The sequence below is a fragment of the Colossoma macropomum genome, unplaced genomic scaffold (genome assembly GCF_904425465.1).
Source record: "Colossoma macropomum unplaced genomic scaffold, Colossoma_macropomum, whole genome shotgun sequence".
NCBI classification, from domain to species: Eukaryota; Metazoa; Chordata; class Actinopteri; order Characiformes; family Serrasalmidae; genus Colossoma; species Colossoma macropomum.
This window is the reverse complement of record NW_023494795.1, coordinates 6,073,810-6,090,719: the sequence shown is the minus strand read 5'-3', so window position 1 is coordinate 6,090,719 and position 16,910 is coordinate 6,073,810. Positions and strand designations below refer to the sequence as shown.

General features: G+C 40.5%; 1 protein-coding gene across 2 annotated transcripts in view; it reads right to left on the bottom strand.

The window, feature by feature from the left end:
* pla2g4ab (phospholipase A2, group IVAb (cytosolic, calcium-dependent)) overlaps window positions 1-14,724 on the bottom strand; it is a 53,381-nt gene extending 38,657 nt beyond the window's left edge. The window contains exons 1-3 of one of the 2 annotated variants that reach the window (XM_036581287.1): window positions 14,500-14,724; window positions 4,761-4,909; window positions 825-906 (exon numbers count right to left, since the gene is read on the bottom strand). In XM_036581287.1, the coding sequence (XP_036437180.1) occupies window positions 825-906; window positions 4,761-4,793 (115 nt within the window). In that variant the 5' untranslated portion in view covers window positions 4,794-4,909; window positions 14,500-14,724. Of the gene's footprint in view, window positions 1-824; window positions 907-4,760; window positions 4,910-14,247; window positions 14,422-14,499 lie in introns of those variants that run through there. The other variant, XM_036581286.1, reaches the window with a different exon arrangement.
* Between the last annotated feature and the right edge of the window lie 2,186 nt (window positions 14,725-16,910).

Below are 16,910 nucleotides of genomic sequence, written 5' to 3'. Positions count from 1 at the left end.
TCAGTTCTTTAGTTTCACAGTACAGCAATAAAGCTAACATAGCTAATAATAAGCCCATCAACAGTTTTCTATTTTCAGAGCACGTAAAAGTGTCACGCAGTGTCAGGAACCACATACGAAAGTCTATTTGAGATCACTTAACATCTTGATGAACTCTGAGGAGGATGTGTGATGATATAGGCATGCAGATTGTGCAACGATAATTGATGGGGTATAAGCTTACATTACTTCTTAGTTACATTAGCCTCATTCACCCCAGTTTGCTGACATTCACCGTTTCTTCTGAAATCAAGGGTATTAACAGGAAAGATGATGTTGATGACACTAGATGTTGGAACATTGCCGTGCAGATTTGATTGCATTCAGCCACAAGATCATTAATGAGGTCAGCTACTGATGTTGGATGATTAGTTCTGGATCACAAAGTCCACTCCAGCTCATCCTGACGGTACTGGACGAAGCTCCTTCGCTTCAGAGAACACGGTTCCATAGTTTCACTGGCCCACAGTGCAATGCTGGGGGGCTTTAAAATGCAAGCTGCATGCAACTGAAAGCCTGTATCAGCAACGGCTACACCTTAAAGTAGCTGAGCTCACTAATCAGATGAGGCAACCTTGGGACACTAAGCATGTCTTGACTGATTGACTGTTTCTGGGGAAAACGGAGTAAACTTGATGTTTTGCTGCGCTGTTCCTTTAAGCTCTCGTCCTCTTACAGATAAATGTGCATCTCCATATTTGGGGGATGATGAGCATGTGGGAGCAGATCTTTTGATGTGGTGAAACATTATCGATACCACAGAAAAAACATGTTTCACAACTTACACAAGTCACCCAGAGCTCCTTTGGTGACATTTTCTGCCCGTAGCACTTTCACTTTGAATTTATGAGAGTACTGCTGCTCTACCTTAAAAACAGAAACACACAAAGAGGAGCAGAGAATGAAAACCGAAAAAATAAAACATTTAACAGATGTTAAAAGAGTCGTAGTCTTCATGTAGTAAAGAATCTACATCAGTGATTCTGTGAACACCTTTATTTACTACGTACTGCCGTAAAGCACCACGTTAGTCTTAGAACGTTAATCCAAGTTTCTGAGTTAACAGCAGTTTAAGTCTGCTCAGCTTACCCAGCTCTTAACCCTTAGAAGTGTAGTTATTATCTTTTTCCTATTTAAAATGAGTGCATAATGCGTAATAGTTAGTAATATAATGAATTACGTTTCCATTCGATTTACATTCCGTGCCAGCTCCACTTTTGAGTTCTCTCGGTTTGTTTTGACGCCAACCCATGACGATGCCAATGAAACATGCCAATAATATTAAGGATTTTTCATAAAATATCTGCTTTTCTACTTGTAAACACAGATGTGATGTTGGACCACCCTGTTCATGCTATTTTCACACTGAGATTCCTCAGAAAAACCTTGAATTTTTCTTCTTCAGTAATGTTGATGAATATACTCTGACGGAAGAATAGAATGAGTTATAAAACTGAACCCTGACTGAGTTTTCATCTTCGTATATGAGAGTGCAAGTCAACATTTATAGAAGCGTTTTTACCGTGTTTAACTCCACTGCCATTGTGGCAGTTGTACACATTTATCTGATAACCCTGCGGGGAGTAAAAGTGTGGAGGTGCTGTGTCCTTCACTCTGTTCTCCTCCTGCATGGCCTGCTGTTAGTGTGTGTGTGTCTGTATGTGTGTGTGTATGTTTGTACACAAGGGTTAATGCGCAACATAAAAGAAAGAACTTTGCACTTACAAGAACTGAGTGTACTTCAAACAGACGATATTCCATCCTGACACTGTGCTAATTATTCAAAGGGCGGCAGATCAGCCCAACAGTAACTCTGAGAACAGTAATAAGGATTAGTGCATGGAGGCGGGGTTACAGCGGGCTTATTTACAAGAATGAGAAGCAAGTGTGAACACACATCTAACACTTTCTCACGCATCAGCTACTGTTTGGGAGTCTAACTAGCAGCATGAATATCACTCGTACGGTGTCATTTCCAGCCTCCGATTTCATAAAGCACATTGAGTTTATATAAGCATTCACCTCATGAGGTTCAACTCACACTCAGATGCTTTTGGTTCCCAGTGGCGTCCAAATGGTTTACTGGCACACAGACCAGCAAACAAGCTATATGGCTCAGATGGATCATTGAATTCAGAGTTCAAAACCCATTTTGGATCTTTATCTGACATGGACCATAGATTTCAGACTAAAATCATGTTGCTTTTAGTGATCCTATGTCTTAGTTATGTTTACCTTATTCAAATCAATGACTGAACACTCCATTTTGCCATTATCAAAACAATCACAACACTGCCAAATGTGTCGGTAATGACTGTTTTGGTAGATACACAAAAAAATAAGGCTTGGGTAGGAGAGACTGTCCTATCACTGGTGTACAAAGGCTCCTCTTCTTCGAGATGCAGGCTGTACTGCAACATCACAGCTGACTGACGTAAGCAAGGCAATACATTTAAATCTAATGTTTTTAAAATGTTAAATTCAATTTTACATAACATTTTATAACTCCGGCAGCATCCTGCCACTCGCGGCTGTGTCCACCATTATTTAAACTGTTTTGAGCTGTTCGTGAAGGATTGTGGGAGATGAAGCTCTCGAAGGAAACACCAGCTGCGTCCTTCAATTTCTAACAAACGAAAGACGCATTTCTCGATTGAAGGGATCCTACAAAACGGAACAGCCTTCAGTGAAATAATGGTCGAGAAATGCCGCCTTCCTCGGCTGCATCCTTAGCTTTGAGACATGCCTTCTGTGTTTCGGTCGTGACATGAAAACATGGGACAGCAATTTTTGAATATACTTTTTTTAAAACTAAGAACATCTAAATCTTTTAAGATCTTTTAATAAACATTGAAAAAATACAAAAAAAATGTAAGTCTTATTTTCACAAGTTGAAATTTAAGGGTTTAGGGTTTGGGACAGCAAAATCCCAATAGAAAGTGCCCCATGGTGTAATGATAGTTTTGCATGTATTAGGTTTTTACTATCTCAATTAATACCTTAGGTTTAAATAGATCATAACATAATCCCTGTAAATATCTAAGGTCTAAGCACTCAACTGTTTTTGTAAGAGTTTGAAGGAGGTATCGCAAATTGAATTAATCAGAATAGGCCACAAACATATTATTATATATTATGTATTGTACATATAAATAAATAATATATATATATATATATTATAAATATATATATATATATATATATATATATCCAATATATACATATAATACATAAATGTATACTTATATATCGCTGCTGTCCGACCAAAACCTTGTATCTTCATTTTTGTCTTTTTTCAGTTTTTGACATAATTTGAAAATGCGTGTGGATCTTTACATTGTATGTAAATTTCATGATGAATGGACCAAAAGAAACGGCCCAAAAAGACTTGTAGAAAACTCTGGTTCCATTGACTTATATTAAAAGCAAAGTATGTTTTTTCCTTCTCTTGTAAAGTTACCATTTTGGAGATACAAGGTTTTCTTCCAACAACAGCAATAATTATATATATATATATATATATATATATATATATATACACAAATTATATATTTCATATGTGTATATAGCATACACAAATATATACATGTATATGTGTGTGTGTATAAAAATATATGTGTGTGTGTAATATAACAATATAAAGCACAGTAGATATTTTCAAATTATGTCAATAACTGAAAAACGGAGAGACAAAAATGGAGATACGTGGTTTTGGTCTGACAACAGCGATATGTGTGTGTGGCAGAGCAATTTCATGTTTTACATTCAGCTTTGTAACCAGGCTGCTTTAAATTTTTAATTTAATTAAACTTCAGCTGAATCAAGACACAGACACACCTTATTGCTCTGTTAACTCACTATTTGATGTCTGATAACCTTGCTATTTTAAGTTAGAACTCCGAATCTTTTTTATGGTGCAACCACTGTAAACTCTGTGAGAAATTCCACAGTAAGATATGTACAGTGTTTTTGGCAACGTATGCAGCATTGGTCAAGGTCACATTGCTCTTTGGTCAAAGTCCAACAACTAAAACAAGACCACAGTGCCTGATAAAAAAAATTAACACACAATGAAGGCGTAATTGATTTGCCTGAAGGATGAAGAAGTTTTTTCCTTAGTTGTCTGGCTGTCATGCATGCTTTTTACACAGAGCACCATCATAATTGAACATTAGCTAAAACCACAGTGAGACTTTTCACGATGTCTGTCATTTTTTCACAACTGAAAATCGAACTAAATTTCACGGCATACTGTATTACGAACGCTGTATATAAACAGAATTCATGTTACTTTGACTATCGTGATGCCCCAGAAGCCACAGTCTCCTTTATAGATGTAAACACAAAGACCACATGAAAAACATCCGCAGCTATTTGGGTTACAGAGACATCTAGATCATCAAATCGTGTCATATAACAAGTCATGCTACGGCTATGTATAGTTCTCTACGTATTTACGGAGCTGTATGCTAGTTTATATACACAATATACTACAGCAGATATAATGCAGATGCAACTGTGATATCTATTTCACATTTATATGAAAAAGTAGCAGCAGTGACATCAGATCCTCTACAGGTTTTTGACACCTATGGATTTGGCTTATCACAGCATTGAAGTGAGGAACTGTGGGTTCAAGTTGTCCTTTTATTATAAGAAATGCATCAGTTGTCTTTAAAAAGTGGGTTAATACGAGAAAAGCAAAGTTTCTTTGAACTTACGATGATGTACTGGTAAGGGTCTAGGGCTGACATAGTGGTGATCAGGTGATCAGGACTGGCTGACTATCCTTTGTCCTCCTCAAAGGCCGAGTCTTCACCGACAGAGAAATCCTGAGGGGATGAGAGTGCTCATCTATCATCTATCCACCCTGGAAATCATATAAGAGAGAAATTATTCCAGCTGTCGCCAAGATCAAGGTGGTTTAAATCAGATTATCCATAGGACCAAGTTGTACACTGACTACACTGAAAACAGTGATGCACTGAGTTTACTTTATTCAAATCGCTTCCACACAAATAAACCAAATAAACGATATTACATCAACACAATCACTGCCAAAACCAAGTGCACTGAAAGACAACACTGTGTTGATGTAATATATTTTAGCAATGTGTAAATTGGGGTGGGCAACATGGCAAAACTACCGTTTCATGATATGTAAAGACATTTTTCACGATAAGAAATAGTTTTACAATGTTCTGACACAGTGCACACATTTAAAAACTGACAAAATAAAACTCTAAACATGTCTGACTGACATCTCTTCATTGATGGCAGTTCACCACCTGAAGCTCAATCCTAGCAAGGCTGAGCTGCTATTTGTCCCTGCAACCACAGGTACTCATCATGATCTGCCATCTCATTCGAGAACTCTCTGATTGTTCCCTCTGAAGATGCCAGAAGTCTTCGTGTGATTCTGGATGGTCAGTTATCGTTCTCGGCTCACATCGCAAACCTAGCTCGGTCATGCAGGTTTCTCCTGCACAACCTCCAGAGGATTCGACCCTTTCTCACTCAAGAGGCCACTCAGGTGCTAGTTATACTTGCACTTGCGGCATTTGGCAGACGCTCTTATCCAGAGCGACTTCAACCATTTTACAGAGGTAGGCGAAGGTAGTGTAGAGTTCTTACCCAGGTGGGGATTAAACCCCAGTCTACAGCGTAGAAGGCAGAGGTGTTACCCACTACACTAGACCAACCACTGTTCACTGTCTTGTCATCTCAAGGCTTCACAACTCGCTCTTGGCTCGTCTTCCTATGCGGCCATCAAGCCCCTGTAACTCATCCAGAATGCAGCAGCACGGCTTGTCTTCAATCTTCCTGAGTTCAGCCACGTCACCCCACCGCTGCGCTCCCTTCACTGGCTTCCTGTGGCTGCATCAGATTTAAAACCCTGACGCCTACAAAGCCAAAAATAGACCAGCCCCTTCCTACCTAATGGCAATGGTCAAAACTCAAGCCCTTCGAGCTTTCGAGTACAGCTCGGCTTGACCCGCCATCCTTCAAGATGCACGGAAGACACGGAAGCATCAAGACTTTTCTCTGTACTGGCAACCAGGTGGTGGAACGAACTCCCACTGGCTGTCTCTCACAGTCTTCAAACACCGACTGAAGACACGTCTCTTAAGTGAGCACTGAGTTAAGCACTCATTGTAATGTATTGTACTGCACTTATTGAAATGGATTGCAATGCACTGTGTTTAACTCTATTTCAAGGGCTTTTGTTTCTAGCAGTATCTGAGCTCAGCACCTCTGTCTCTCTAACCTATTTGTAACTAGCACAGATACTTTGGTAACACTTTCTATGAATGTCACCTTTGTAAGCATTTATAAACACATTTATAACATGTCATAATGTATTCATAAGGCAGTATAAACATGGTTATAAATAATTATAAAAAAGAATTACACTGAATTACACTTTATAGCCATGTTTATTATACATTATGAATTGTTAATATAATGCATTATAAATAGTGTTAATAACATGTTATAATGTCAGTGCCAAAGAAGTCAGTCCCAGCTTGGAGAGTGTAAAGACAAATACCAAGCTAACGGTGGTGTACATTACCTTTCCCACATTGGGTAAAATATCATTTTACAGTGTACAAATAAAATAACAATAAACAAAGACTGCTTAAAAATGAATAGGAAGGATTGACATTCTAGGCTTGAATTACATTCAAAGGCCCAAGCATAATGTAGCCCATACCAAGAATGGTAGAAGTGCAGTTCACAAGGCTGTGTTTGCATTTGTGTGAGAAGGCGAGAGGGAGAGGGGGAAGTGTGCTGCTAGAAAACCGAGATAGGGCTCTTGGTAACATGATGGAAGAACACATACTTCCACTCTCACTGCTCTGGTTCAGACTAAACTCTATGAGTCAGCAGGCTGTATCAAGAGCCAGGGCGCTTTTACGGTTAGGCCAAGAAGAACATTATCATTTTTCTGCTGCCACGAGTCATAAATTTGATCATAGTAGTAGATGACGCTAACAGACCAGTCAACGCTGACTGGACACGATGGGCGTAATGATGTCAATACAGTTATCAGAAACACCCCTTGGTCTTTTCAAGGCTACCTCAATTGCTGCAATTTGTGTAAGCCATGGTGTTCAAAACCAGGCATGTGGGTGCATCGTGTTACAGTAAAGTAGGGTAGAGGGGGAGGAGCATATAGTATGCCCTCTGAAGTCACTTATAAATACTGCTGGTTCCGATTTTTGGGTTGTTTTTTTTTTTGGATAGAGGCCTGAAGTGGACAAACCAATTTGTGTAGTATACAACTGGCACTCTGTAGAATCAAGCCAGCACATTAAACATAAAAAAGTAATAAAATCTTGACCTCGGAATGGAAAAAACCCTAAAAATATGTATTATGTTACAGCCCTATTGCACACACCTCTATTAAATGTGTTGCATTATTATTAGTGCAGAGTAATTGAATGTTATTTCTATATTAGACAATCTCTCATCAGTGAACAGTGTAATAAATTCTATCGAGCATCAAATGTTACCAACTTTCCTTCCTCTCTCTTCTCTCTTACGTGCTACAAGCTCTAGTCCACTATCAGTACTAGTTGGCCTACATCATCTCATTAAACTATTGTGACACACACTTTTTATCACAAAAATATTTTGTATATTATATGAAGTCAGGAAAAAACATACTTGTTTTGAGGGGGAAAAAAGCTTTTTTGGAGCGTTTGGGACACAGGGGCTCGTATTCCTCTGAAATAAACATTTTCTAGCTGGAACAGAATAATTCATGTTATACATATGAGAAAAAAAGTGAAACTGTTTAAAAATCTAGTGAAACTCTGGCAGCTGTTAGATAAATTATCCTGCAAATTATAATTCCGCTATCATATCTTAGCATAATACTGTTCACAAGGAGGCTATACACTTTAAGGCATACTCCTACTGCTAATAAAAGTACTAGATTATTAATTACCGATTATTTGTTACTGTGGGGAATTTATTGGAAAAAAACAAAAGACATATATCAAGGTCTCATATGTCACAATGGGAAAAAAGTATTTCAGTGTTATAACTCTGTATTATTTGCAAAATCCTTTTGAGAACATATTTTCAAATATTATCTACTAGCTGCATCCTACAGTGTTGAATGAAAGCCTAAAGGGTTGAATGAACAACTATAGTATTCAATGAATGTTTTCAGTGTTGAATGAACACCTAAAAGGTTGAATGAAGGCTCCTGGTGTTGAATGAACACCTAAAGTGTTGAATGAACACCTCCAGTGTTGAATAACACCTCCAGTGTTCAATGAACACATAAGAGGTTGAACGAACGCTTCCAGTGTTGGATGAACACCTAAAGGGTTGAATGAATGCTTTCAGTGTTGAATAAACACTTAAAAGGTTGAATTAACACTTCCAGTGTTAAATGAACACCTAAAGGGTTGAATGAACACCTCCAGTGTTGAATGAACACCTAAAAGGTTGGATGAACGGTTCCAGTGTTGGATGAACACCTAAAGGATTCAGTGAACATTTTCAGTGTTGAATGAACACTTAAAAGGTTGATTTAACACTTCCACTATAAAATGAACACCTAAAGGGTTGAATGAATGCTTTCAGTGTTGAATAAACACTTAAAAGGTTGAATTAACACTTCCAGTGTTAAATGAACACCTAAAGGGTTGAACGAACACCTCCAGTGTTGAATGAACACCTAAAAGGTTGAATGAACGGTTCCAGTGTTGGATGAACACCTAAAGGATTCAGTGAACATTTCCAGTCTTGAATGAACACTTAAAAGGTTGATTTAACACTTCCAGTGTTAAATGAACACCTAAAGGGTTGAATGAATGTTTTCAGTGTTGAATGAACACCTCCAGTGTTGAATGAACACCTAAAAGGTTGAATGAACGGTTCCAGTGTTAAATGAATACCTAAAGGGTTGAATTAACACCTCCAGCGTTGAATGAACACCTCCAGCATTGAATGAACACCTCCATTGTTGAATGAACATATCGCTGCTGTCGGAACAAAATCTCCATTTTTGTTGTTTTTCAGTTTTTTTTTACATAATTTGAAAATACCTTTTGTCCTTTATATTGTGTCAAACTTTCATGATGAACGGGCCAAAATTGCTTAGAAATATGTCTGGTTCCATTGACTTACATTAAAAGTAAAGTATGTTTTTTCCTTCTCCTGTAAAGTTACCATTTTGGAGATACGAGGTTTTGTTTCCGACAGCAGCGATATCCAATGTTGAATGAACACCTAAAGGGTTGAATGAACAACTCCAGTTTTGAATAAACACCTACATGGTTGAATGAACACCTAAAGGGTTCAAAGAATACCTCCAGTGTTGACCACTTACAACGCTGAATTAGCTTATACCTCTATTAATTCTGAGCTTCCTGTTAGCTTAAATAAACACCTCAGTGTTTAATGAACACTTAAATCATCCATTCCAGTCCTGTTCGTTCTAACATACCGACTAGACCTGGTCCTTAACCAGTTAGTTGAGTCAGGTGTGTTTCAGCAGGGAAATCACTGAGCTGGAACTGATGACCCCTGGGCTTAAGTGCTGAATCAACACCTACAAGACTGAATGGACTCTCACAGGCTTGAAATGTTGAACTCTCAAAGTGCTGAATGAAAACTTTTTACTGCACGTTTTATTGTGTAACTTCACTTTTTTAAGTTGAGATCATGAGTGAGGCAAGAACTTCCAAGGTCATGTAAAGCCCTGTCTTACGCAAACAGTGGCTGCTTACTGTCTGCTGCTCCTGTGGTTCAGTTAAACCTAGCCAGACTTTTTTGACTTGAGCACGTGTGTCTGCCTGCGTGTAGTGCTACTGGTCACGTAGCATTAGAGAAACAGGCCCGACGATGCTAAAGCTCTGTTCCCAGGCTGGTCATTTTTCCATATTCCAACAAGCCCCCTTTGCTGGGATTGGCTGGGAGTATCTGGTCTCTTGCACTGCAGTATTAGAAAATATTGATTTACCAAATATTGATTTACCATCATTAGAAAACATGGCATCAGTTTCCACTGCTATGCCGATGATACACAATTATATATTTCAGCTAAACCAGAGGACAAAATCGAACTTAATAAGATAGAGGACTGTGTCAAAGACATTAAAGAATGGATGTCAAGTAACTTCCTCTTACTAAATTCGGAAAAAACAGAAGTTCTTCTTCTGGGTCCAAAAGCTGCTAGGGATAATCTGCCTACGTTAACTCTTAAGCTCGATAGTTTCTCAATTGCACCAGGCACATCTGTAAAAAGTCTTGGTGTCACGATCGATCCCGATCTGGCCTTCGATGAGTACATTACCAATATTACCAGAATAGCTCTCCTCCACCTTCATAACATCGCTAAATTAAGAAATGCACTGTCGCTACAGGATGCAGAAACGTTAGTTCACGCCTTCATCACGTCCAGGTTAGATTACTGTAACGCTCTGCTTTCTGGTTGTTCCAGCCAAAACCTTAACAAGCTTCAGTTAGTCCAGAACGCTGCAGCCAGAGTTCTCAGCAAAACCAGGAAATTTGACCACATTAGCCCAATTTTGTGTACCTTACATTGGTTGCCAGTTAAATTCCGCATTGAGTACAAAATTCTTCTACTGACGTATAAAGCTCTGAATGGCCTTGATCCTCAGTACCTCAGTGACCTTATTTCCTATTATCAACCGACACGCCCACTTAGATCACAAGGTGCTGCTCATTATTAGTACCCAGAATAAATAAAGTTACGTCAGGGGGAGGAGCCTTTTCATACAAAGCCCCCCAGCTTTGGAATAACCTACCAGTCTGTGTTCGGGACTCAGACACAGCCTCCATCTTTAAGTCTAGGCTAAAAACTTACCTGTTTAGTCGAGCCTTTGGTTAATTTGTTTTCCTAACTATGTCCCTCTTATCCCCCCTATCCCCCCCTCTTTCCCTCTCCCCCTCTTTTTCCCTGAGCTGAGCGGCTGCCCGTCCTAAGAGGGTCTGACGTGACTGATGCGGCCGGCGCACAGTGGTGTTAAACTGTATCCACTTATACTGCTTTGTGTCTGTGCTGTTATCCGGTGTCGACCAGAGGAGGATGAGTTCCCCTTTTGAGTCTGGTTCCTCTCCAGGTTTCTTCCTCCTGCTGAGGGAGTTTTTCCTCGCCACTGTCGCCAAGGCTTGCTCACTGGGGGCGTGGACCCGGATTCTCTGTAAAGCTGCTTTGTGACAACATCTGTTGTAAAAGGCGCTACATAAATAAATTTGACTTGACTTGACTTGACTATTAGACTATATTACAAACTATATTAGCTCTTAGATGAGTCCTTGGAGGCAGAGGGGCAAAGGATCGAGTGAATATATATTTCTTTTTTCTATTTATATATACATATATATATATATATATATATATATATGTATATATATACACACATTCATACATATTTTGCATTTTAATTCTACAATGGGACTACGCACCTAAGATTGTCACTCACCTTGTGCCTGTGTCAATGTGATGTGACAATAAATGTGATTTGATGTGATTTGATGTGATTTGAACAAAAGTGTCGACTTTGGTAGCAGAACTTTCTAGAAATCATTATGATCTGACACATTTCTCTTTCCAAACCCCCAAAAAATGGGGGGCAACACTGAGTGCGTATATAATAATCCGTTCATAATCGGATTTCTGCAGTTATCCGGTTATTTAAACGGTCATATAAACACCATACTCCGATCTAGAAATCTGATTAAGAAAACGGATAAAGAGAGCTGGATTTTCAGGTAAAGTGGCACTGTCTATCTATCTATCTGTCTGTCTGTCTGTCTATCTATCTATTGGCTGGTTGCAAAGCAGAAATCTGATGACTGTCTGACTCATGTAGACACAGAGTTTCCCACTATCTGATTCTCAGGTGCATGTTAATGTGTTGATTGGATTACTGACAAAATCTGATTTTCTGCAGTTATCGGATTATTAAGTGTATTTAAACACACTCACTGTTTATAAGCCTTAGCAATAAAGCATTTTAAATTGCTTAATATTTCAAAACCATTCAGTCCCCTATATTTACACTGGGTTTAAGGTAACAAACTTCTTCTGTTATCCATGACTGTGTTTACATGCACTTAGTAATCCAATCATAATCAGATTTCTGCATTTATCTGATTATTCAAATGGTCATGTAAACAGCACACTCCGATTTCTTAGATTGGAGTTAGCTCTAGAAATCCGATTAAGAAATACGATAAAGAGAGCTGGATTTTAGCTCAGTAACTGGATTTTTAGTGCATGTTCACTCTTACTCTGATTTCTTTCGTTTTTCTCAGTCTGAGCATGTGCTGAAATAGAGCACTGCCTCCAAAACGACAAGCTGCGTTTAATGCAGCACCTGCGAGATAACAACAAAACACTTCTGGAGCAATGATGCAACCAACTACATGCCTGACAAAATTAAGAATTTAAACATTCTTCATCTTCTAGATCATGGGTGCTCAATCCTGGACCTGGAGATCTACCTCCCTGAAGAGTTCAGACCCAACACACCTGGCTCAGACGCTCCTAAAGGCTTTCATTAACTGGATCAGGTGGAACTAAGCTGTGCAGGATGGTAGATCTCCAAGAGCAAGATTGCTCTAAATTATGTTTATTCAAATTTTCCGCAAAAGTTTTTAAAGTTTTAAAAAAAGAGCCACAGTATTACGTTTGAGTTTTACGTAATATTTACGTCACACCTTATTCTGTGAGTTTATTGGCTGGTGTCAAAGCAGAAATCCAATACTGCCTGACTCATGTAGACCTGGAGTCTTCCATTATCTGATTACCATTATCAGATTCGCTCAGTGCCTTTACATTAAGGACACAAATTTATTTATCGGATTATCGGATTAAGCGCATGTGAACGCACTCCATAGCTGAGGGGCTGCATCCTTCGAAGGCTGCGTAGACCCGCGAAGGCTGAACTGAAATGAGACGGTCTGCTCTACGGCGGATTTCCTGTTTGCGTCACAGCACCGCTGTTCCCGCCCTTGTGCGTCATGAAACACCGCTCTTGTCAAGTTTTTGACGGAGCCAGAAACTTTGATTTTATTTTTTGATTTTTTGATTTATTAGAGCTGGAGATGCTCCTCGCTCCCTAAAACAAAACGTAACGTTAGCATAAGTTGTGCTTCAGACCACACTGGCTCTTTTAACATTTGTATCATTAGCTATTCGCCTCAGTTTAAACCCAATACATTCATTTCAAAGTACCTCCTCAGCCGCCGTTTGCTCCTCTGCCGACTACGCCATGTTCTCGAATCCTCAGCGGCACGCAATGAACCTTGGGATATGTTGGCTGGCGATGGATCCACCTGTTGGATCCTTCGTTGCCATAGAAAAGAAGGATGCATATGAAGGAGCCTTCAAAACGGGACAGTCTAGTCGCGCCGCTGTGACTCAATCAGCCTTCAAATGCAGCCTCCGAAGGACGCAGGCCCTGAATTGGGACGCAGCTCATGACTGCTGTTAGGTTCAGTACTTTTCCCTTGCTAGTTTGCTGGTAAGTAAGCCAAAGACTACAACAACCAAAGATAACTGCACTAAACCAAAGCTTACAGCTTGACTAGCTAATTAGCACAACTACTGTTGGTATCAACGACAAGCCAATCCTAGTGCAGCGGAGGCGGGGCTTCCCCCAATACAGGTGGAAAAAGGAACAACTCCGTGGCGTCTCGCTCCACCTATTTCGAGTGAGAAGATAGATGGACCTACAGCTCACACTGAGTCGCGATCTGACACACGGCGCTCAGAGGAGCTCGGAGCAGACAGGAAAGACGGGCCATGCATGTCTGAGCATTCTTAGACTCAAATAAAGTCCGCAAAAAAGTCAGTTCGAGATCAACAAAAGCCTGAACTACATTCTGCATGCATAAATAAAATAAAGAGGCGAAGGAAGGGGAACCAAACGCTCTTCAGAAAGGGGGGGGGGTGGATAGAGATGATGGGGTTACCGGCCATGTGTTTCATAACCTTCTTCTCCCAGCTGAGCAGAAGCTCCACACTCACTCACGCGCGTCTTTTTAAGCGTTATAACAGGTTCGTGTGGAATGAATGAGTTATGAAATGCGCAGCTCAGCACGAGCGCATTCACCCCGTTCCCCAACACACACACAGTGCAGATCTCCCTCTGAGAGCCTTCAACACTCGTTAAAAGTTGCAATGTTGTGCAGATACGAGTAACATTGGCTGCTTACCCGAAGACGGAGGCTGCAGGCGAAGTCAAGTCTGGGAAGCTCGACAACATCGCATTTCTCCTGGGCACAAAGTGACCATCATTTGAGGAACGGGAGGAGGCGCCTGCAAGATCTTCCTAGTGCTAATAAAACACGCCCCTCACAAGCAGCAGACGATGATGTCTGGGAAACACATTTGTCTCCTTTCCCGTAGTGTGTGTGTGTGTGTGTGTGTGTGTGCGCGTGCGTGTGTGTGTGTGTGTGCTCACTAACCTGTAGCCCTGGACACTTTAAAGGGCTGCCTTGGGGAAAGCATGGAGCTCTTACGCTGCTTCGGAGAGGAAAATACCAGCTTTTGCGTGGAAACCCAAACACTGTTTGTGCACAGACGCAAATCCTAACTAACGAAGTGCACGAAGCTGTATTGAAGTACCGCAGGATGCGGAGAACTGCTGAGAACCGCTTTTCTCCTCTATTTCTGGGCCATTTCTTCCGCAAGAGGGCGCTCTGACGCCGCTCTGAAGTCCCCGTTATTTCATTTCACGCCCGCATTCTGTTAGCCCCGCCCTCCTGTGCTAGGATTGGCTAGTAGATCTTACTCATCGGCGCCGTTCCAAACTCATAGCCAATCCCAGCGTTTCCCCACTCGTCTTTGGTCAGGCCCCGCCCCCCTGCGCTGGGATTGGCTATGAGTTTGGAACCCCAGGCGATGAGTAAGATCTACTAGCCAATCCTAGCACATGAGGGCGGGGCCTGACTGAAAACGAGTGGGGAAACGCTGGGATTGGCTATGAGTTTGGAACCCCAGGCGATGAGTAAGACCTACTAGCCAATCCTAGCACAGGAGGGCGGGGCCTGACTGAAAACGGGTGGGGGAAAAATCTCACAGCGCAGTCGCCTCTGGCACGTCCAGGTCTCGATTCCACTCACTTTAACCAGTGATATACTTTTGTTAACATAAGCAGGTCCTCTAATTAAACCTCAACACTCCTTCTGGTGTCTAAAATAAACATTTTATCAGCTTCAATGTTTATAAATACTACATTTACCGCAGTGTTTTGTTATATGAACCTGAATTTTTAAATAAATTCCACTCTCCTCACTGAACTTCGCTGCTAATGAAATTATTATTATATTATTATTACATTATTATAGATTCATTTTCAAATCCTTTCTTTTTAGGTTGACTTACATAAAACGAGCCCTTCGGTTAGTCGTACAGCCGAAATAACATCACGCTTTATGTGCGTCGTTCACAAGCTCAGTCCTGCTGTACATCTGTCTCTCTGCTCCGATTAACTCCACAGATTACAATCAGGCCTTCAAAGAGCTCAGTTAGATGTTTTAAAGGAGATAAACAACAAGATGCGCCTTTCTTTTTTATTCAATTGTACTTAAAAAATGTAAACAGACGCTTTCAGTAGCCCTTGTTGTACATTTTCTCAGTCCTAACAGATTTATTCTTTATTATTCATCTGTAAGGAAAGGCATTGTATTCACTCACATTTCAGTCTTAATTCCCCGTCGAGATTTGGACCAAAACAAGAGTCCAACACACTGTAAAAAAGATGTTTCAGTTTTAAAGGGCAACTCCACCAAACTCCATTAAAATTACTACATTATATTTAAATTAAAGTCCTCAAGAGTGGGTTTGGTGTGAAACGCTCAGTTCTGGAGAAACCCAGTGGTGGTGATAGGAACCAGACGTCTGGAGAGTTTAATGCCTTTAAAAGCTCCCTTACAGAAGGTCATTACATTAAATGGACTGCATAAAATGCTGCCTGATGCCTGAGACATCGTTTTAGACAGTTTTGTGATAACGCTTTGTCCAGAAACCTCTTGCTGATACATTTATTTTAATCCAGTCAAGGTGGAGGGGTATTTGTGAGGCAAAATAGTCCCTTAAGAGAACATTTCCTCAGATCTTTTTCATATTTTACCATCATTGACGTTACATATAAAACACTAAGACACACGCAGGTTCACTGATGGTTTTGGATAGTAAATAAAATGGCTATATTTGTGTTGGAGACACTGAGACCCCTGGTTCCTATCACCACCACTGTAAAGAAATAGGAGTCTGTAAGTTTCTCCACAACCAACCATTTCAGATCAAATCACTCTGAATGACTGTTTACATCTCAACGATTTAATTATGCAGAAATTTTGGAAAAATTGGTGGAATTGTCCTTAAAACAGAGTGAGCTGAAAGAGTGAGCTGCTTCACTGATTTAACCGAACATCAAACAGTAACAGAACAATAGCCTGATCCAGGGCTGCGTCCCAAATCACACACCATCAATCTAGTGCATGTATATTATGGTAGTTTGTGGTGCTGGATGCAGCTCGAGCCTCAGAAGTGGTTAATTGGCCTCTTTTTTTTAAAGGTAACACGCTGAATCGTTTTCGCAGGGCGGGATGAAGCTCAGACGTCGCGGTTCGGTTCGACAGTGAACTCCTAACAGGACTTATTTCTGCCCTGAAACTTTCCTAAAAACCGCTCGTCGGCTCGTTGTTTTGATGTCAGTTCTGCCTCAATGAGGTAAAGAGGCGTGAAGTTTGACCTGCACTGAGTCAGTCTAATCCGAGGGGTTCAAACGAGCCGAAACGCGCGCTGCTCGTTTCCGGCGTGGTTGCGTCACTCTGTGGCCTATAAAAGCGCACCTCGCTCGCCTGCAGTTCAT